The 22,180-nt window shown below is 44.4% G+C and overlaps 1 protein-coding gene across 1 annotated transcript; it reads right to left on the minus strand.

Moving 5' to 3' along the window:
* Positions 1–3,724: 3,724 nt before the first annotated feature.
* LOC139831596 (putative protein FAR1-RELATED SEQUENCE 10) lies at positions 3,725–21,985 on the minus strand. Its single transcript, XM_071820893.1, has 3 exons — positions 20,967–21,985; positions 19,762–19,981; positions 3,725–4,027 (listed from the first exon to the last, which is right to left on the minus strand). The coding sequence occupies exons 1-3, from the start codon at positions 21,983–21,985 to the stop codon at positions 3,725–3,727; spliced, it is 1,542 nt and encodes a 513-aa protein (XP_071676994.1).
* Between the last annotated feature and the right edge of the window lie 195 nt (positions 21,986–22,180).

The raw sequence follows: 22,180 nt of genomic DNA on the forward strand, positions 1-22,180 counted from the left end.
TCAACCCGCAGATGATTTGTATCTTAGGAAGTTTGTCATTTATATGATCAGTTCAATCTTTGCTCCAACCACTGGCATAAAGGTTAGCCCGAAGTGTTACCCTTCTGTCATGAATGCAACTTCAGTCAGTAATCTGAATTGGGCCAAGTTCATCATAGACATACTTATACAAAATGCAAACACTGAAGGCAAGAAGAATTGGTTTAAGGCATGTATGCCATATCTCATGGTTAGTTCTTCTCATAGTTTTTGTACATTATTTCTGTATTTGTGTGTACGTTGCAATTTCAGAATTCTCTAAACACATGTAAATAATTTCTTTTTACCTTTTTGGCATATACTTTACGTTGACTCCTTGGAAATGAACGCACTGGATGTTCCAGAATATGGTACTCGATGTTGTGTCTGGTCAAATAGTATGATCAGTTTGGTAGCTGGTTTGGACACTAACAATGATGGATCATTCGGACGGTTACCGGTATGTTTATTTTCATTCAATGCTTGGCATATTTTCTTCTTCATGTGACTGACGTATATAATTTTTGTGTAACAATTCTTTTTTCATTTGTTTTGATGCAGCTGAAGCCTTGTTTTAGGACCAACCTATCTCTGTTCACCACAGAACCTACAGATGTTGACATGTTCATAATAAGACATCTTCCACACAATCACACAGATGAGGTAAGGATGTAGTTATTCCTACTTTTTGTAGTATCTTATATGTAGTTTTCTTTCTAATTTTTTTTATAGTAAACTGGAGTCTTAATCTAAGCATTTTTTCCTCATGTTAACCAGGATTTGGCCAAGTACAGGCCCGCTGTCATTAACATGTGTACAATTTTTGAAGATGGGTTGGCTAAATTCATCAACTCCTTACGAAAGGCAGATGTTAAAGGAATCACAAACAACCAGGGCGAAGAAGAAGTTCATGCTTTGAGGAACATCCAGATGGATAAACCAAAAAGGAGGAGACGTACAAAAGTGTCTGAACATGCTGCAGCGGCACAAACCACTGAAAATTCCTGCCATGAGCGAGGAGACCTGCAAAGGGATGATCATGTACCACAAAACCAGGAGGCATCCCCTAATGCCATTGCAGAAAAAACCAAGAAGAGGAAGTATGTTGCTGGTTTGGGAGGACAAAGAACTGCCAAAAAACCGGTTCCTGTTAGTAATGTGGAGCCACTACAGAGGTCTGATCAAGGTGATGATCATGGCGATGAAGGAGTACGCGAGACGATGGAGTTACCGCATGTTGCTTCTAGTGTATCTGTCACAGTGGATGCCACCGCAAATGTTCTGAATCAGCTGCAGTTCTATGGAACCCCCTAACAAACAAGCACCGAAACAATTGAGAAGGATCAACCAGCGCAACATACACCATCCACGGTACATGTCTAGTCAAAGGATGAATTGCAAAAAGGATGCACCAGCAACACTGATCCAGGAAGAACATCAAGTGGGAAAAAAGGAAGTCAGTTACATTTGATATTGAGGAAAAAGACATCCAGAAGCAACATCCTCCTGAACTAAAAAATACAGAAGCAACTACATCTAGTCCATCTGGCAGGAGGCCTGTCACTAGGTCTATGTCTTCTAAAAAGACACCTGTAAGTAATCAAGGAGATCCGCGGGCAACAGATGTTGCGACAACGAGGATTGCTGCAACTACTCCAAGAAGGCTAACCAGATTTTCTACAGCTGAAGCAAGGTTGGAGCATAGCAATGCAAGTTTACCAACACAATTGCTAGGAACCAGGGATGTGCTTAATCGAGGTGAGTCTGGAGATGCGGAAAACAACATGAATAGGAACTTGGAACAAGATTCCTGTAGGTCTGGTGGTGTAACTGAGACTGATGTTCAGAAGAAGCAACGAGAGCTTTTCGAGTTCCACCCATCGTTTGATCTTGGCTTCGACACACAGACAAGTCAAGAAGCTGAAGATATCATCTAGTCAAAGGAACATGACACAAATCTTCAGGAGATTGTTGTGATATCTAGCAATGATAGTGGGGACTCATTAGACAAAATATATGCAACTATTCAGATTCCTACAACAACTACAGCTATCACAGAAGAATCTACAGTTAACACAAACAAGGTTGTTGCAGAAGAAGAATTAGGTGCACCTGATGGTAAAGACAGTTGCACTCCTGTTCCTAGAGCGCATCAAAAGAGAATTGTCAAGCCAGCCCAAAATCAGAAGTCGCCATTTGTAGACTATGCCAACAAAGAAGTTTTGTATCCAAATATGCAAATGAGGTGTACAACAGGGTTTGCACGTATGGCAGTGAATCTGAGGATGATTTAAACAAAGAAAAAATCATTGACTGCGGAGGTTTCTTCATCGAGCTTTGAGATCTTGCAGATTCTGTGAAGCCTCGTGCTTGGATAAGCAATACTACTGTCGAAATTGCACTTCGAGTTCTTTCTAGTGAGTTGGAGAACCAAAAGAAACATGTCATTCCATTACGTATTGCTGTAAGAAATTCGCAAACCTCTATGTTTTTTCTGTAACTATCTGCTTTCTTTTGGTTACTGCTGTAATTCTCACACATGTGCATCGTTCCTTTTACTTCACGCAGACCAAGCTTAGGAGTGTGAGCTGCATCAATGATAGAATGGCGAAGAAAGCTTTCAAAATGACACCTGAATGTCGTCTAGACCACAAAGAACAAGTAAGTTTTAACTTTGATGATTCTACATGTTGAATAATTAGCCATGTACTTCACCTTTTCCAACTACTAATAGGTTCCACCTTTTCTGTCATTTCTTTTTTAGTGCAGATAATGTTTGGAGTGTTGCAAGATCTAACACCTGATATCAAACAATTCAATGGACACTATTATTTGATCGTGCTCAACATAAAGGCAGAGAGGTTCGAGGTGATGGATTCTCTCAGATCTAAAGGTAACAAGGGACTAGTTGCTAATTACAGAGCAATAATTAGGTCTATTAAATACATGTGGGCACAAAACTATGTTGATTCTAAGATTAATATCAAGAAATGGAAAACTGAACACATCAGCACCCCGACGCAGAAAACTACGTGAGTGCATATGGAACTTTTGGCCATTATTACATACAGAGCTACAAACATTTTACATTACATCAAGTAGTATCTCTTACTTCTTTAAATTGTTCTTCACATGCAAGGTACGACTGCGGCTACTTCGTGCTAAAGTTCATCGAATTGTGGAATGGGAGGAAGATCATAGCTGCGCTTAACCCAATGGATATGCCTATCATTAGGAAGCAATTGACACTAAAATGGTCGTCATGGGTAGAGAACAAAATAGCATGGCAAGAACTACTGTTCTAGGCACATTCAAATCAAGAGAAGGTACCATTTGGATCCTATCACCTTTTGTACATCCTTCTCTTCTACCAATTTTTGTCCTTTTTAATACATTATGTAGAGTTTGCATGAGTATATTGGTGTTTGAATTGAACGGATAAAACCATGATTTTATTCATCCATTACTGAGTTATAACACATAACTTTACTGACCCTGCTAGTGCTCGAGACATCAAGCACCAAAAAACCAAATAAATAACTAGAATCATCAACACCATGGAATATAATATACATGCAAGTTAATCAACATTGTGGGTACCAAATAAATGCTTCCAAAGTCATTAACACTACAAAAATACCACATTCCATTGCACTTGATAACTAAACCATGTCGCGGAAAAAGTTGCCATTAACACTTGCCATTACTAAACCATGTCGCGGAAAAAGTTGATCTCCATAGGTTCTGGTGCAGTAGACAATTTTGAAGGACATGATGCTAAAGTGTGATTCTCATACCCACAACCACTGCATTTCACAGGTTTTGTAGATTTTATGTGCAGCCCAGACTTCTTCTGTTTCTCCCCTAGACGTCCTTTAGTTCTAGTTACTGCAGGGTCCCTAATATTGTGTTGCTGCGACGCACTCCTCTGCCCATCATCACCGACAAAGTCCCGGTTGGATGTTTTTTCAGTGTTCTTTCTCTTTTGATTTGCATTGCCACCAACAAACTGTTATCACCAGAATTTGACCGAGTCAGAGGTGGGTCGCGATCAAGATGAAGTTGAAGAATTTATACATGGAAGAAATACGTGAATCGGCCTTATGTACCAAGTTTGGGCGAATTGCCCGTGTATCTGTAACATATTAGGATACGTGTCGGTTAGTTAGAGTTTTACCCGTGCACGGTTAGGTGCACGCCTGAATTAGAAAGTCCCCTGGACTATAAATATGTATCTAGGGTTTATGGAATAAACAACAACCAACATTCAACCAACCAAATCAATCTCGGCGCATCGCCAACTCCTTCATCTCGAGGGTTTCTACCGGTAAGCAACATGCTGCCTAGATCGCATCTTGCGATCTAGGCAGCACAAGCTCCACGTTGTTCATGCGTTGCTCGTACTGAAGCCTTGTTGATGGCGAGCAACGTAGTTATCATAGATGTGTTAGGGTTAGCATAGTTCTTCGCGTAACATGCTATCGTAGTGCAACCCTTGCATATCTAGCCGCCCTCACACCTATCTCAGGTGTGGGGGCGGCACCCCGCTTGATCGTTATTTAGTAGATCTGATCTGTTACGATTGCTCCTTGTTCATCAAGGATTAGTTTAATATCTGCAATAGTTAGGCCTTACAAGGGGCTGGAGGATCCAGCGGCACGTAGGGTGTCGTTCGTTAGTCCTAGACAGGATGTTCCGGGGATCAACCTCGTGTTGGTTTTTAGGCCTTGTCTAGGATCGACTTACGATCACCGTGCGTGGCCGCGAGGCCCAATCCTGAGTAGGATGTTCCGATTATGCGGTGAAAACCCTAAATCATCGTAGATCTAATTAGCTTTATCTTGATCAAGCAGGACCACCATATATTCGTGCACCCCGTACGAATCATGGGTGGATCGGCTCCTTGAGCCAATTCACAGGATAACCTGAGAGCCGATCGAGGCTCGTATTTAATGTTTACGTGTATGCCATGCAGGAAACTAAGCAAGGCATCTCCATCACCTTCCTGACCAGGTATAGGTCAGGTGGCACGCCCTTGCAATCAGCATCGGACGTGTGACCAGAAGGCTTTGCGGGCCGTCGCTCGGAGGGACCTCGGCCAGCCGCAGCCCTAGGTTGTTCCCGGCTCTACGGTGTTGCCCGTCGCTGCCCGCCGGTGGGTTTCGGACGTCAACACATTCTGGCACGCCCGGTGGGACAAGCTTCTACATCGACCACATCGCCATCTACATCTGAGATGGCGGACGGTGATGGCGTGTATTTCACACGTTCGTTGGGCAACCCCAAGAGGAAGGTATGATGCGCACAGCAGCAAGTTTTCCCTCAGAAAGAAACCAAGGTTTATCGAACCAGGAGGAGCCAAGAAGCACGTTGAAGGTTGATGGCGGCGGGATGTAGTGCGGCGCAACACCAGGGATTCCGGCGCCAACGTGGAACCTGCACAACACAACCAAAGTACTTTGCCCCAACGAAACAGTGAGGTTGTCAATCTCACCGGCTTGCTGTAACAAAGAGTTAACCGTATTGTGTGGAAGATGATTGTTTGCAGAAAACAGTAGAACAAGTATTGCAGTAGATTGTATTTCAGTAAAGAGAATTGGACCGGGGTCCACAGTTCACTAGAGGTGTCTCTCCCATAAGACGAACAGCATGTTGGGTGAACAAATTACAGTTGGGCAATTGACAAATAAAGAGAGCATGACCATGCACATACATATCATGATGAGTATAGTGAGATTTAATTGGGCATTACGACAAAGTACATAGACCGTCATCCAACTGCATCTATGCCTAAAAAGTCCACCTTCAGGTTATCATCCGAACCCCCTCCAGTATTAAGTTGCTAACAACAGACAATTGCATTAAGTATGGTGCGTAATGTAACTAGTGACTACATCCTTGAACATAGCACTAATGTTTTATCCCTAGTGGCAACAGCACAACACAACCTTAGAACTTTCTGTCACTGTCCCAGGTGTCAATGCAGGCATGAACCCACTATCGAGCATAAGTACTCCCTCTTGGAGTTACAAGCATCTACTTGGCCAGAGCATCTACTAGTAACGGAGAGCATGCAAGATCATAAACAACACATAGCATAACTTTGATAATCAACATAACAAGTATTCTCTATTCATCGGATCCCAACAAACGCAACATATAGAAGTACAGATAGATGATCTTGATCATGTTAGGCAGCTCACAAGATCCGACAATGATAGCACAATGGGGAGAAGACAACCATCTAGCTACTGCTATGGACCCATAGTCCAGGGGTAGACTACTCACACATCACACCGGAGGCGACCATGGCGGCGTAGAGTCCTCCGGGAGATGATTCCCCTCTCCCGGCAGGGTGCCGGAGGCGATCTCCCGGATCCCCCGAGATGGGATCGGCGGCGGCGACGTCTCCGGAAGGTTTTCCGTATCGTGGCTCTCGCATGCGGGGGTTTCGTCACGGAGACTTTTTATAGGCGGAAGGGCAGGTCAAGAGGCGGCACGGGGCCCCACACACTACAGGCCGGCGCGGCCAAGGGGGCCGCGCCGCCTATGGTGTGGCCCCTCCGTGGCCCCTCTTCGTCTCTCCTTCGGACTTCCTGGAAGCTTCGTGAGAAAATAGGCCCCTGGGCTTTGATTTCGTCCAATTCCGAGAATATTTCCTTACTAGGATTTCTGAAACCAAAAACAGCAAGAAACAGCAATCGGCACTTCGGCATCTTGTTAATAGGTTAGTTCCAGAAAATGCACGAATATGACATAAAGTGTGCATAAAACATGTAGATAACATCAATAATGTGGCATGGAACATAAGAAATTATCGATACGTCGGAGACGTATCAGCATCCCCAAGCTTAGTTCTGCTCGTCCCAGCAGGTAAAACGATAACACGAGATAATTTCTGAGTGACATGCCATCATAATCTTGATCATACTATTTGTAAAGCATATGTAGTGAATGCAGCGATCAAAACAATGTATATGACATGAGTAAACAAGTGAATCATATAGCAAAGACTTTTCATGAATAGCACTTCAAGACAAGCATCAATAAGTCTTGCATAAGAGATAACTCATAAAGCAATAATTCAAAGTAGAGATATTGAAGCAACACAAAAGAAGATTAAGTTTCAGCGGTTGCTTTCAACTTGTAACATGTATATCTCATGGATATTGTCAACATAGAGTAATATAATAAGTGCAATAAGCAAATATGTAGGAATCAATGCACAGTTCACACAAGTGTTTGCTTCTTGAGGTGGAGAGAGATAGGTGAACTGACTCAACATTGAAAGTAAAAGAATAGTCCTCCATAGAGGAAAAACATCGATTGCTATATTTGTGCTAGAGCTTTGATTTTGAAAACATGAAACAATTTTGTCAACGGTAGTAATAAAGCATATGCATCATGTAAATTATATCTTATAAGTTGCAAGCCTCATGCATAGTGTACTAATAGTGCCCGCACCTTGTCCTAATTAGCTTGGACTACCGGATCATCACAATGCATTGTTTTTACCAAGTGTCACAAAGGGGTACCTCTATGCCGCCTGTACAAAGGTCTAAGGAGAAAGCTCGCATTGGATTTCTCGCTATTGATTATTCTTCAACTTAGACATCCATACCGGGACAACATAGACAACAGATAATGGACTCCTCTTTTATGCATAAGCATATACCAACAATTAATAATTTTCTCATTTGAGATTTGAGGATTGTTGTCCAAAACTGAAACTTCCACCATGGATCATAGCTTTAGTTAGCGGCCCAATGTTCTTCTCTAACATATGCATGCTTAACCATATGGTGGTAGATCTCTCTTACTTCAGACAAGACGAACATGCATAGCAACTCACATGAAATTCAACAATGAATAGTTGATGGCGTCCCGATGAACATGGTTATCGCACAACAAGCAACTTAATAAGAGATAAAGTGCATAATTACATATTCAATACCACAATAGTTTTTAAGCTATTTGTCCCATGAGCTATATATTGCAAAGGTGAATGATGGAATTTTAAAGGTAGCACTCAAGCAATTTACTTTGGAATGGCGGAAAAATACCATGTAGTATAGGTAGGTATGGTGGACACAAATGGCATAATGGTTGGCTCAAGTATTTTGGATGCATGAGAAGTATTCCCTCTCGATACAAGGTTTAGGCTAGCAAGGCTTATTTGAAACAAACACAAGGATGAACCGGTGCAGCAAAACTCACATAAAAGACATATTGAAAACATTATAAGACTCTACACCGTCTTCCTTATTGTTCAAACTCAAAACTAGAAATTATCTAGACCTTAGAGAAACCAAATATGCAAACCAAATTTTAGCATGCTCTATGTATTTCTTCATTAATGGGTGCAAAGCATATGATGCAAGAGCTTAATCATGAGCACAACAATTGCCAAGTATCACATTACCCAAGACATTTATAGCAATTACTACATGTATCATTTTCCAATTCCAACCATATAACAATTTAACGAAGGAGAAACTTCGCCATGAATACTATGAGTAGAAACCAAGGACATACTTGTCCATATGCTACAGCGGAGCGTGTCTCTCTCCCATAAAGTGAATGCTAGGATCCATTTTATTCAAACAAAAAAAAAACAAAAACAAACCGACGCTCCAAGAAAAAGCACATAAGATGTGATGGAATAAAAATATAGTTTCAGGGGAGGAACCTGATAATGTTGTCGATGAAGAAGGGGATGCCTTGGGCATCCCCAAGCTTAGACGCTTGAGTCTTCTTGATATATGCAGGGGTGAACCACCGGGTGCATCCCCAAGCTTAGAGCTTTCACTCCCCTTGATCATGTTGCATCATACTCCTCTCTTGATCCTTGAAAACTTCCTCCACACCAAACTCGAAACAACTCATTAGAGGGTTAGTGCACAATATAAATTGACATATTCAGAGGTGACACAATCATTCTTAACACTTGTGGACATTGCATAATGCTACTGGACATTAATGGATCAAAGAAATTAATCCAACATAGCGAAAGAGGCAATGCGAAATAAAAGGCAGAATCTGTCAAAACAGAACAGTTCGTATTGACGAATTTTAAAATGGCACCAGACTTGCTCAAATGAAAATGCTCAAATTGAATGAAAGTTGCGTACATATCTGAGGATCATGCACGTAAATTGGCTTAATTTTCTGAGCTACCTACAGGGAGGTGGACTCAGATTCGTGACAGCAAAGAAATCTGGAACTGTGCAGTAATCCAAATCTAGTACTTACTTTTCTATCAACGGCTTAACTTGGCACAACAAAACACAAAACTAAGATAAGGAGAGGTTGCTACAGTAGTAAACAACTTCCAAGACACAAAATAAAAACAAAGTACTGTAGGTAAAAACATGGGTTGTCTCCCATAAGCGCTTTTCTTTAACGCCTTTCAGCTAGGCGCAGAAAGTGTGTATCAAGTATTATCAAGAGACGAAGTGTCAACATCATAATTTGTTCTCATAATAGAATCAAAAGGTACCTTCATTCTCTTTCTAGGGAAGTGTTCCATACCTTTCTTGAGAGGAAATTGATATTTTATATTACCTTCCTTCATATCAATAATAGCACCAACAGTTCAAAGAAAGGGTCTTCCCAATATAATGGGACAAGATGCATTGCATTCAATATCCAAGACAACAAAATCAACGGGAACAAGGTTATTGTTAACGGTAATGCGAACATTATCAACTTTACCCAAAGGTTTCTTTGTAGAATGATCAGCAAGATTAACATCCAAATAACAATTTTTCAGCGGTGGCAAGTCAAGCATATTATAAATTTTATTAGGCATAACAGAAATACTTGCACCAAGATCACATAAAGCATTACAATCAAAATCTTTAACCTTCATCTTAATGATGGGCTCCCAATCATCCTCTAGCTTTTTAGGAATAGAGGCTTCGCGCTCTAGTTTCTCTTCTCTAGCTTTTATAAGAGCATTTGTAATATGATGTGTAAAAGCCAAATTTATAGCACTAGCATTAGGACTTTTAGCAAGTTTTTGCAAGAACTTTATAACTTCAGAGATGTGGCAATCATCAAAATTCAAACCATTATAATCTAAAGCAATGGGATCATCATCCCCAATGTTGGAAAAAATTTCAGCAGCTTTATCACAGCAGTTTCAGCAGTTTTAGCGCTTTCAGTGCAGTTTTTCGCGCTTTGCATTAGAAGTGGAAACATTGCTAACACCAATTCTTTTATTAGTATTAGTGGGAGGTGCAGCAACATGTGTAGCATTAGCATTACTAGTGGTGGTAATAGTCCAAACTTTAGCTATATTCTTTTCTTTAGCTAGTTTTTCATTTTCTTCTCTATCCCACCTAGCACGCAGTTCAGCCATTAATCTTATATTCTCATTAATTCTAACTTGAATGGCATTTGCTGTAGTAGTAATTTTATCATCTAAATCCTCAGGTTTAGCAGCCATTTTATTAATTAAAGAAGATTGTGATGCAGACATATATGAGATTCGGGTTTCAGCACTAGCAAGTTTAGTTTGCAACCCCGAGATCTCCCTATTCAGATTTTCAAGTTGATTCCCTATATTCTTCAACAAGGTAGATTGCTCATTCATAGTTTTAGTAAACAATTTATTTTGCTCATATTGTGATTGCATAAAGCTCTTGGTGGATCTTTCAATTTCTAGCATCTTTTCTTCATTAGATGAAGCATATCTACCATAAAAATTACCATTAGCAGGGTATGGCCTAGAATCATTGTGATTGTTATTTTTAATGAAATTCACATCAACATATTCTTTTTGAGCAACTAATGACGCTAGCGGAACATTATTAGAATTAACATTAGGCCTACCATTCACAAGCATAGACATAATAGCATCAATCTTATCACTCAAGGAAGAGGTTTCTTCGACAGAATTTACCTTCTTACCTTGTGGAGCTCTTTCCGTGTGCCATTCAGAGTAGTTGATCATCATATTATCAAGAAGCTTTGTTGCTTCACCAAGAGTGATGGACATAAAGGTACCTCCAGCAGCTGAATCCAATAAATTCCGCGAAGAAAAATTTAGTCTGCATAGAAGGTTTGGATGATCATCCAAGTAGTCAGTCCATGGGTTGGGCAATTTTTAACCAAAGATTTCATTCTTTCCCAAGCTTGAGCAACATGTTCAGTATCTAATTGTTTAAAATTCATTATGCTACTCCTCAAAGATATAATTTTAGCAGGGGGATAATATCTACCAATAAAAGCATCCTTGCATTTAGTCCATGAATCAATACTATTCTTAGGCAGAGATAGCAACCAATCTTTAGCTCTTCCTCTTAATGAGAAAGGGAACAATTTTAGTTTAATAATATCACCATCTACATCTTTATATTTTTGCATTTCACATAATTCAACAAAATTATTAAGATGGGCAGTAGCATCATCAGAACTAACACCAGAAAATTGCTCTCGCATAACAAGATTCAGTAAAGCAGGTTTAATTTCAAAGAATTCTGCTGTAGTAGCAGGTGGAGCAATAGGTGTGCATAAGAAATCATTATTATTTGTGGTTGTGAAGTCACACAACTTAGTGTTTTCAGCGTTGGCCATTTTAGCAACAGTAAATAAAACAAACTAGATAAAGTAAATGCAAGTAAACTAATTTTTTTGTGTTTTAGATATAGCAAACAAGATAGCAAATAAAGTAAAACTAGCAACTAATTTTTTTGTATTTTGATTTAGTGCAGCAAACAAAGTAGTAAATAAAACTAAGCAAGACAAAAACAAAGTAAAGAGATTGAGAAGTGGAGACTCCCCTTGCAGCGTGTCTTGATCTCCCCGGCAATGGCGCCAGAAAAAGAGCTTGATGGCGTGTATTTCACACGTTCGTTGGGCAACCCCAAGAGGAAGGTATGATGCGCACAGCAGCAAGTTTTCCCTCAGAAAGAAACCAAGGTTTATCGAACCAGGAGGAGCCAAGAAGCACGTTGAAGGTTGATGGCGGCGGGATGTAGTGCGGCGCAACACCAGGGATTCTGGCGCCAACGTGGAACCTGCACAACACAACCAAAGTACTTTGTCCCAACGAAACAGTGAGGTTGTCAATCTCACCGGCTTGCTGTAACAAAGAGTTAACCGTATTGTGTGGAAGATGATTGTTTGCAGAAAACAGTAGAACAAGTATTGCAGTAGATTGTATTTCAGTAAAGAGAATTGGACCGGGGTCCACAGTTCACTAGAGGTGTCTCTCCCATAAGACGAACAGCATGTTGGGTGAACAAATTACAGTTGGGCAATTGACAAATAAAGAGAGCATGACCATGCACATACATATCATGATGAGTATAGTGAGATTTAATTGGGCATTACGACAAAGTACATAGACCGTCATCCAACTGCATCTATGCCTAAAAAGTCCACCTTCAAAGTTATCATCCGAACCCCTCCGGTATTAAGTTGCTAACAACAGACAATTGCATTAAGTATGGTGCGTAATGTAACTAGTGACTACATCCTTGAACATAGCACTAATGTTATATACATAGTGGAAAAAGCACAAAACAACCTTAGAACTTTCATCCTTTGTCCTGTGTCAATGCAGGCATGAACCCACTATCGAGCATAAGTACTCCCTCTTGGAGTTACAAGCATCTACTTGGCCAGAGCATCTACTAGTAACGGAGAGCATGCAAGATCATAAACAACACATAGCATAACTTTGATAATCAACATAACAAGTATTCTCTATTCATCGAATCCCAACAAACGCAACATATAGAATTACAGATAGATGATCTTGATCATGTTAGGCAGCTCACAAGATCCGACAATGATAGCACAATGGGGAGAAGACAACCATCTAGCTACTGCTATGGACCCATAGTCCAGGGGTAGACTACTCACACATCACACCGGAGGCGACCATGGCGGCGTAGAGTCCTCCGGGAGATGATTCCCCTCTCCGGCAGGGTGCCGGAGGCGATCTCCTGGATCCCCCGAGATGGGATCGGCGGTGGCGGCGTCTCTGGAAGGTTTTCCGTATCGTGGCTCTCGGTACTGGGGGTTTCGTCACGGAGACTTTTTATAGGCGGAAGGGCAGGTCAAGAGGCAGCACGGGGGCCCCACACTACAGGCCGGCGTGGCCAAGGGGGGGGCCGCGCCGCCCTATGGTGTGGCCCCTCCGTGGCCCCTCTTCGTCTCTCCTTCGGACTTCTGGAAGCTTCGTGAGAAAATAGGCCCCTGGGCTTTGATTTCGTCCAATTCCGAGAATATTTCCTTACTAGGATTTCTGAAACCAAAAACAGCAGAAACAAGAATCGGCACTTCGGCATCTTGTTAATAGGTTAGTTCCAGAAAATGCACGAATATGACATAAAGTGTGCATAAAACATGTAGATAACATCAATAATGTGGCATGGAACATAAGAAATTATCGATACGTCGGAGACGTATCAGACGGCACGCCAGTCACGTACGAGGACTTGACCGATGAGCTCAAGAAGAAGTATGACGAGATTAAGGTCATCCTCGAGGCCGACCTCATCGGCTCTTTCCACAGAACCCGTTCCCATGGCATCAGGTGGAAGGGGTTCTCGCCTAATGGTGCACTAGATGGGATAGACCTCTCTGCCCCATCAGAAGAACGCACCAGGTCCCTGCGGCAGGAGATCAACTACCTGGTGGCTCACTCGCTACACCGCCACTCTGAGAACCTGGTCAACACGTTGGAGCGTGTCGCTCTTCGCGTGATCCAGGAGATCATGAGGCACCAGTACTCGCCGTCAGGACCAGCGCTCGGGACGCATCAAGGAGAGTTGCCACTCCAGTCCCGTCCACCGCTGCCATATGCGTTGGCAGCACCAGAAGTGCCGGCTTCACCGGCATTCGTCGTCTACAAGATCGGTGGTGACCCTGGTGACTACCAGTTCTTGCCTGAGGCGCCTAAGGAGATCCCTCACGGGTACACGTGCACGTATGTGCCAGATTGTGGTAACTGGGCACTCACAAACCGGGCCACAACATCAGGAACTCCTGGGAAAATAGGAGGGACGTCAGCGACAGAGCTTGAGAAGCAGACGTGGCTAACTAGGTACGCCACCCCGACGAACCTCCAGAGCTCGGCTCCTGCAGTTGGCTCAGAGCTGGAAAAGCAAACATGGCTGGCTAAGTACGCCACCCCGGCGAATCTTCAGAGTTCAACTCCTGCAGCCAGCACAGCGGATCAGATCAGTACCATACTGAGAGACCAGTTCGGCATGGTGCCGAAAAGGAGGGCAATCGGCTATTCCAAGCCGTACCCCGACGACTACGAGATGATCCCGCTACCACCCAAATATCGGCTCTCTGATTTCTCCAAATTCAATGGATCAGATGGTTCCAGCTCCATCGAGCACGTGGGCCGATATTTGGCACAACTAGGACCGGCTTCAGTGTCGGATCAACTACGCGTGAGGCTCTTTTCACAGTCCCTCACGGGATCGGCTTTCGGATGGTACACCTCGTTGCCACCAGACTCCATCCGGACTTGGAAGCAGTTGGAAGAGCAGTTCCATACGCAGTACCATTCAGAGGCTTCCGAGTCCGGCATTGCCGATCTAGCACAACTACGTCAGAAGCGTGGAGAAACTGTGACAGAATACATCCAGCGCTTCAGGAATCTTAGGAACCGATGTTATTCGGTTCGTTTAACTGAAAAGGAAGCAGTCGAGTTGGCAGTAGCGAGCCTCGCAACACCGCTCAAGGACATGGCCTCCCAAGCAGATTATCCCTCACTGGCGCACATGGTTCAGAAACTGTCGGCATATGAACAGCGCCACCCGGACCTGTACCAGGACAAATTCAAGCATGCAGTAGTCCTGGTCGATGCAGAGGAAGACGAAGTTCCTGCGGGAGACCAAGAGGTAGCAGTGGCTGAATGGGCTCGGGGAGGAACCCCCGTGTCCTGCAAATGGGTAAAGCCACCAGGCCCGCCCAGGGGATTTGATTTTGATGTGACCAAGACTGAGCAAATCTTCGACCTCCTGCTCAAGGAGAAGCAGTTGACGATTCCTGAAGGTCTCAAATTCCCCACGGTGCAAGAGCTGAACGGAAAGCCATACTGCAAATGGCATAACTCGCTCTCCCATGCCACCAACGACTGCAGGGTGTGGCGTCAACACATCCAAGCGGCGATAGAAAAAGGGCGTCTAATTTTCAACCAGTACGCCATGAAGGTCGACACCCAGCCCTTCCCCGTCGTTAACATGGTAGAATGCACTTACCCTGAAGGTTGCCAGCCAGGATCCTCGTTCAGCATCAACATGGTAGGACCTGGACACCACTTTGGCAAAGATGGAGACGAGGGCAGCTGCTCTCGTAGCAAGGACACAGAGGAAGCCGCTCCACGCGATCGGCTCCGTCATGATGGCAAGCGCTACGTCACAGAGGGAGAAGTGAAGAACGTAAGATATCAGCGACCCCTCTCTGATCACCTCCTCAACAAGTATGTGAGTCAGTATGACCGACGCCGACGATCCAGCGATGATGATGAAAGAGATCGTCTGGCTAGAGAAGCCAGAAGACATCGTCGGCACGATCACGATGAGGAGGAGCACGAGCGCCGTGCCAAAGAAGAATCAAGGGAGCAAGATGACAACGACAGGCACTGGGACTGCCCCTTCTTCAGACACTGCTGGGATTCAGGAATGAGCCGATTGCCCACAATCGGCAATTGCCCAGAATGCAACCACAAGAAGAAGGAGGCAGCCAATGTGTCCGTATTCAGGCGCTTAGGGCCTCTCCCGCCACAGAGCAAACGCGCTGAGTCCCCTCGGTGGGCGGATCTCGAGGATTCAGAAGACGAGGGGCAAGAAGAAGAAGACAGGTACCACCAGCCAAGGTGGTGCCCTGATGGACTCAGCCGTTCACAAAAGCGCAGGGTTCAGCGTTTGCGCGGTCTGGAGGAAGCCGAAAGGGTATACTTGCATACGTTAAGGAAGGCACGACCTGATCTGGCTGCGAAAGTTCAGCGAACCCTGGACGAAGAGGGTCGTCCGCGGAAAATGGAGTGGCGCCCCAAGCAAAGGAAAGCCGATGATGAAACATCGGCTGGCACAAACATGGTGTTCATCCTCCCTTCGGAGTTCAGTGCTCCAGGATTAGACGAGGCACCTGTGGCACAACTTGACTGTGGCCCACGGCCGGTTATCTTTGAAAAGCCACGAGAAAGAAGCTACAGACATCTGAAGGCCCTGTACTTGCGAGGTTACATCGATGGGAGGCCTGTAAATAAGATGCTGGTGGACACTGGAGCGGCAGTCAACATCATGCCATACTCTATGCTACGTCGGCTGGGACGCTCTAGCTCAGATCTAATCAAGACCAACGTGACATTGAGCGATTTCAACGGCCAAGCATCTGACGCTCAAGGTGTTCTGAACGTGGATCTGACCGTAGGAAGGAAAACTATCCCTACGACGTTCTTCATCGTCGATAGCACGAGCACTTATGCTGTTCTGCTGGGAAGGGATTGGATCCACGCCAACTGCTGCATTCCCTCCAGGATGCACCAATGCATAATACAGTGGGATGGAGATGAGGTGGAGGTCGTCCAGGCCGACGACTCAGCCGAAATTTCGACGGCTGGCATGAATGCATGGGAAGCAGCAGGCCAAGAACCCCTCTCAGGTATCAATTTGGACGACTGCGAGCGCATCGACGTGACGAAGGGGAGGGTTAAGCTGGTTTTATCCACTGGCCTGACCATGTAGCTGAAGCAACGCAATGAGCAAACGCGGCGAGGCTGATCCTTGTGATCGGCCCCAAAAATTGTGAAGAAGCATTACAGAACCTCCAGTCAGCACTTCAATCAATATGGAGGCCGATTCCAGCAATCGGCCAAAATCATCCTAATCACATGTTCTGCCTGTATGCAACGTCAATCTACTGGGCAGCGGCCACGTCGGCAGATGAAAGCCAGCACGAATCCTTGCGGAGCCGACGTGCAAGTGCAGTGCCCTGGCTAACCATAAAAGCCGATATCTGCAGTCACCTGGCAGATTCGGCTCGGGGGGCATATAGTCAGATGAACATGTGCAGTGAACATGTGTACAATGAAACATTAGGGGCCGATTAGAGAAAAATCGGCCAGTAAAAAATCAAAATTTTCATAACAGACAGCCGATGCAAGGGCATCGACTTTAGAATTATACGAGGATTTCCACCAAGGGGATCTCCACCAAGTCTGGTTCAGCTGTCGAGGATTTCCAACCTTTGATACTAGTTCAGCCGTGTTGACAGAAGGGATATATCGGCTTTCTAAAGGAGAAAGGTGATCGGCTTTGGCGCATCCTCTCTGACATTCTCGCCTCGAGTAAGGCTCGGGGGGCAGCAGGTCTGGTAGACGCTCTGTTCATGAGCCGATTGGGGTACCATCGGCTGATCTTTCGTCGCAACCTTCTTCACAGATGATGAGTGTTAAAGAAGACCATTAGGTTTGGTTGGAAGAATTCAAAGACTTCCCTGAAGGTTTTATATTATCCACCAGATTTCAAGATCATCAGTTGAAGAATGGAAGGGTGAATTTTTAAAGGACTGATGCATTGCTATCGGCTCATTACGCATTGGCAAAGGGGACGAATCGGCAAGGTCAGTAGAAGAGGAAATCGGCTAAATTAAACTCAAAGGAAATCGGCAAGATCAAATTGGGGAAAAGTTCTTCATTGATAGATTTCTTACATAAAGAGCTGATTGCTCTCAAAAGGAAGTACTAGGGGATACATTGCCCCATCTACTACTACTGGTCCTATACTAGAGGTCCTATCTACGGGCCGTCGCTGCCCTCGTCGTCGCCGTCGTCACCGCTGTCGGCGCTGCTCCCGGCGGGCTCGTCGTCGCTCCAATGGCCGCCGACCGGGCCTTCATTGTCCTCGTCCTCTTCGTCAGCGTCGTCGTCGTCGCTGTCGAAGTCGCTGAGGTTCCCCGGCCAGGGGCAGAACCGCTTGGCCGGCGGCTCGTCGGAGGAGGTGTCGTCCTCCTCTTCCTCCTCTTCTTCCTCCTCCACCTCCTCGGGAGAGGTGAAGTCGCAGGAGAAGCGGTCGTCGTCGCTCTCCTCCTCCGTTTCCCCGCTGGCGAGGAAGCGGAGGTCGCTCTCCCCGTCGGTCAGGGACTTGTCGTCCTCCGACCAGATGGAGAAGTCATGGCTAGACTCCTCCCCGGCCTCAATGGCGCGGCGGGTGTTGGCTGCGTGGACCTCCGCCGGGTTCGGCTCCGGCGTCGGCTCGCGAGAGGAAGAGGACGGGGTGGAGAGATCCGATGAAGCAGAGGAGGAAGAGGACATGGTGGCACAGGAGGGCTTTTGGAGTGCTAGTGCGAAGAAGATACGGAAATAAACTGTGCGGAGCGGTTAAATAAAAGGGGATATAGTGGGAATTCAATGCCACAGCAGTTTCCGAGGAAGTGGTGCCTAAAAGAAAAAAAAATTTGACTGCCAGGTCACACGGAGAAGTTGAGAAGGCAAGGCATCATGATGACGGATACTGCGACGGTTCTGCCACGACATGACCCGACGAAGAGAAGCAGAGTGATTTTGGAATTACCAATTCCAAAACCAGGGGGGCATGTGTTATCACCAGAATTTGACCGAGTCAGAGGTGGGCCGCGATCAAGATGAAGTTGAAAAATTTATACATGGAAGAAATACGTGAATCGGCCTTATGTACCAAGTTTGGGCGAATTGCCCGTGTATCTGTAACATATTAGGATACGTGTCGGTTAGTTAGAGTTTTACCCGTGCACGGTTAGGTGCACGCCTAAATTAGAAAGTCCCCTGGACTATAAATATGTATCTAGGGTTTATGGAATAAACAACAACCAACGTTCAACCAACCAAATCAATCTCGGCGCATCGCCAACTCCTTCATCTCGAGGGTTTCTACCGGTAAGCAACATGCTGCCTAGATCGCATTTTGCGATCTAGGCAGCACAAGCTCCACGTTGTTCATGCGTTGCTCGTACTGAAGCCTTGTTGATGGCGAGCAACGTAGTTATCATAGATGTGTTAGGGTTAGCATAGTTCTTCGCGTAACATGCTATCGTAGTGCAACCCTTGCATATCTAGCCGCCCTCACACCTATCTCAGGTGTGGGGGCGGCACCCCGCTTGATCGTTATTTAGTAGATCTGATCCGTTACGATTGCTCCTTGTTCATCAAGGAATAGTTTAATATCTGCAATAGTTAGGCCTTACAAGGGGCTGGAGGATCCAGCGGCACGTAGGGTGTCGTTCGTTAGTCCTAGACAGGATGTTCCGGGGATCAACCTCGTGTTGGTTTTTAGGCCTTGTCCAGGATCGACTTACGATCACCGTGCGTGGCCGCGAGGCCCAATCCTGAGTAGGATGTTCCGATTATGCGGTGAAAACCCTAAATCGTCGTAGATCTAATTAGCTTTATCTTGATCAAGCAGGACCACCATATATTCGTGCACCCCGTACGAATCATGGGTGGATCGGCTCCTTGAGCCGATTCACAGGATAACCTGAGAGCCGATCGAGGCTCGTATTTAATGTTTACGTGTATGCCATGCAGGAAACTAAGCAAGGCATCTCCATCACCTTCCTGACCAGGTATAGGTCAGGTGGCACGCCCTTGCAATCAGCATCGGACATGTGACCAGAAGGCTTTGCGGGCCGTCGCTCGGAGGGACCTCGGCCAGCCGCAGCCCTAGGTTGTTCCCGGCTCTACGGTGTTGCCCGTCGCTGCCCGCCGGTGGGTTTCGGACGTCAACACGAACTCACCTTTGGATGTATCTTCAACATGTCCACCTTTTTCTGTTTAGCTTTTCGTTTTGCTGCTTCACTTAACTTCATAGACTTAAGTTCATTTGACAAAGCCAACATGTACTTATCAGCTATAGCCTTGCTTTTATCCGATTCAGATGCTACTTTAGCTATGTCTGTGAAATCATTGCACAGTGTCCCATACCGGATCAGCTTCCTCTCTTTAATTGACAACTTCCTGTCAGTAGGGACGTCAGGAAAGTCTACTTTCTGTGTAACAATGTATTTTGGTGTCATTTGCCACCTTGGCAGTATGTAATGCGATGGTATGTACCCCACAGCACCAACATGTGCCATTACTCGCAATGCATGGCAGCACAACAAACCATCCCTTTTAATCTTAGAGCATTCGCATGTGTAGGTCGATTCCTGCATGTTAGCTTCCACCCTGTAGGATCTCTTGCCATATCCATAAACTGATCATGTTATTGGAACAACATCAAACAGATGCCCCTCAACTAGATTTGCATTGTAAGATGTAACTTTATGAATCTCAGCCCTGAAACGCGGGTAGATGGGCCTGGTGTACACCTGTATAGCTTGTTTCTCAAGTGGCCAATCTCCCCACATCCTTAGAGTTTTGTCTTCCATTTCGAATTCATTACCATCTTCTGCAACTTCTATTTTCTCTTGTAATTTCATGTATTGTTTGAAGAAATCACAAGGTTGTTGTGTGGTCTAACATATCTTTTCAAAACAGCATTGAGCCCTTCACTACGCGTTGTAGTTTGTAGGAATGGGAAGAACCTATCCCTGAAGTAAGCATGGAAAGAACTGGATCTCAGATCATAAGACGTCCGCCAAATGTGCATTGTCCCCTACATTGTATTTGATGATCATTTCTGCCCACCTTCTTTCAAATTCATCCTCTGTCATGTTGTGGTCAATTATCTCATTGAACTCTCTTCGTAGATCTTCATTCTTAGCCATGTCATTTCCTAGCACAGGTTGGAAATTCTGCATTATGTGCCATCTACAATTCCTGTGGCATGAATTTGGAAAAGTTGCCAAAATGGTACTCCTCATTGCACCATCCTGATCAGTGATGATGTTAGTTGGGTGCAAACCATCCATCGCCTCAAGAAATGCCTCAAATACCCAAACAAAATCTTCCACCTTCATTTTATACGAACCCACAACCAAGTTGAATTGATTGACCATACCTATTTATCCCAATGAACGGAGCAAAGGGCATGTTGTACATGTTTGTCATGTAGGTAGTGTCAAAAGACAAACAATCACTGTAAATCTTGTATGCAAATCTTGCTAGGCCATTAACCCAGAAAATCCGCCGAACTCGGTGATCATGATCAACATCTATCTTGGAGAAGAATTGTGGATCATCCTTTTTCACCTTATCAAACTCTGCAAGTAACAATGACATGTCTTGCTGAGTTTCTGGCACATCAATTGTTGCCATGAAGTTGCTAACATCTTTTGTCACATAGGGAACATTAGCAAGCTTGCCATACAACTCTGCCATAATAGACATCACTCTTCCAGCTGACAGGTTAACCTTGTGAAGTAGCCTGATGAAGTCCCTTTCTTCCTTTGGGATTCCCCTGTGAGATCTCAAGAACCTTTTCAAAGAAAATTTCTTGAGACATGGATGATTGTGCTCTTCTATAAACATTGTTTCATGCCACGTTTTGCCTCTTCTTTTCACTCGCAGACGTGCCTTGCAGTCAGTCTTAACAGTTATTGCACGACTGCGTTGTTTCACTGGTGGAGCTTCCAGCCTATTGATATCAGGGTTCTTCCCACTTTTGTTGCAAACAAATAGATATTTGTCTTTCTCCTTATCAATGCTAGAGTTTCTGGATGTACTAGACTTTATTGAAAAGCCTCCATGCTTAGCATACTGATTATAATGCACTCTAGCTTGCTCCCAACTATCAAACATCATCCCTGGATATGGTTTATCAACAGTTGGCTGGCTACTTGGAGTTGACTGAACTTCATCTTCTCCACCTGAATCATCGCTAGATAGGGTAATCCCAGTAAGTACATCAGTTTCTGCTGATGGTCCTATGTTGCCACCAGATATGTGAACTTCAACTGCAGCAGCTTGAGCTTCTTTTGGATGAATGACATGCCCTAGATCACCTTGAGCTTCTTTTGGATGAACTACATCTTCAGGATCTTCTAGATCTTCCGGTGTAACATTTAGGTCCAGATCCATATCTACAATACATAAGCATTTAAGGCCATATACATTTAACAAACTAAAAATTCAATTCAGCTGCATCAAAGAACTAAAGCATTTAAGACCATAACATTTTTTTGTACATGTTCAATGCTACATAAGCGAGAAAAATTAACATGTATTTTTTTCAATTCTACATGTAATTCTTCTAGATGCAGATTGATGTGACGA

This window comes from Lolium perenne, chromosome 1 (assembly GCF_019359855.2).
Source record: "Lolium perenne isolate Kyuss_39 chromosome 1, Kyuss_2.0, whole genome shotgun sequence".
NCBI classification, from domain to species: domain Eukaryota; kingdom Viridiplantae; phylum Streptophyta; class Magnoliopsida; order Poales; family Poaceae; genus Lolium; species Lolium perenne.

What these genes read in the sequence shown, in the direction of transcription:
- LOC139831596 (XM_071820893.1), bottom strand. Translation starts at nt 21,985, where the DNA reads ATGGATCTGGACCTAAATGTTACACCGGAAGATCTAGAAGATCCTGAA. An exon ending in CCGTTCATTGGGATAAATAG is followed by an intron (nt 19,982 to 20,966) that starts GTATGGTCAATC and finishes CCCTACTGACAG; the next exon opens with GAAGTTGTCAATTAAAGAGA. An exon ending in TGTTGAAGATACATCCAAAG is followed by an intron (nt 4,028 to 19,761) that starts GTGAGTTCGTGT and finishes TGGTGATAACAG; the next exon opens with TTTGTTGGTGGCAATGCAAA.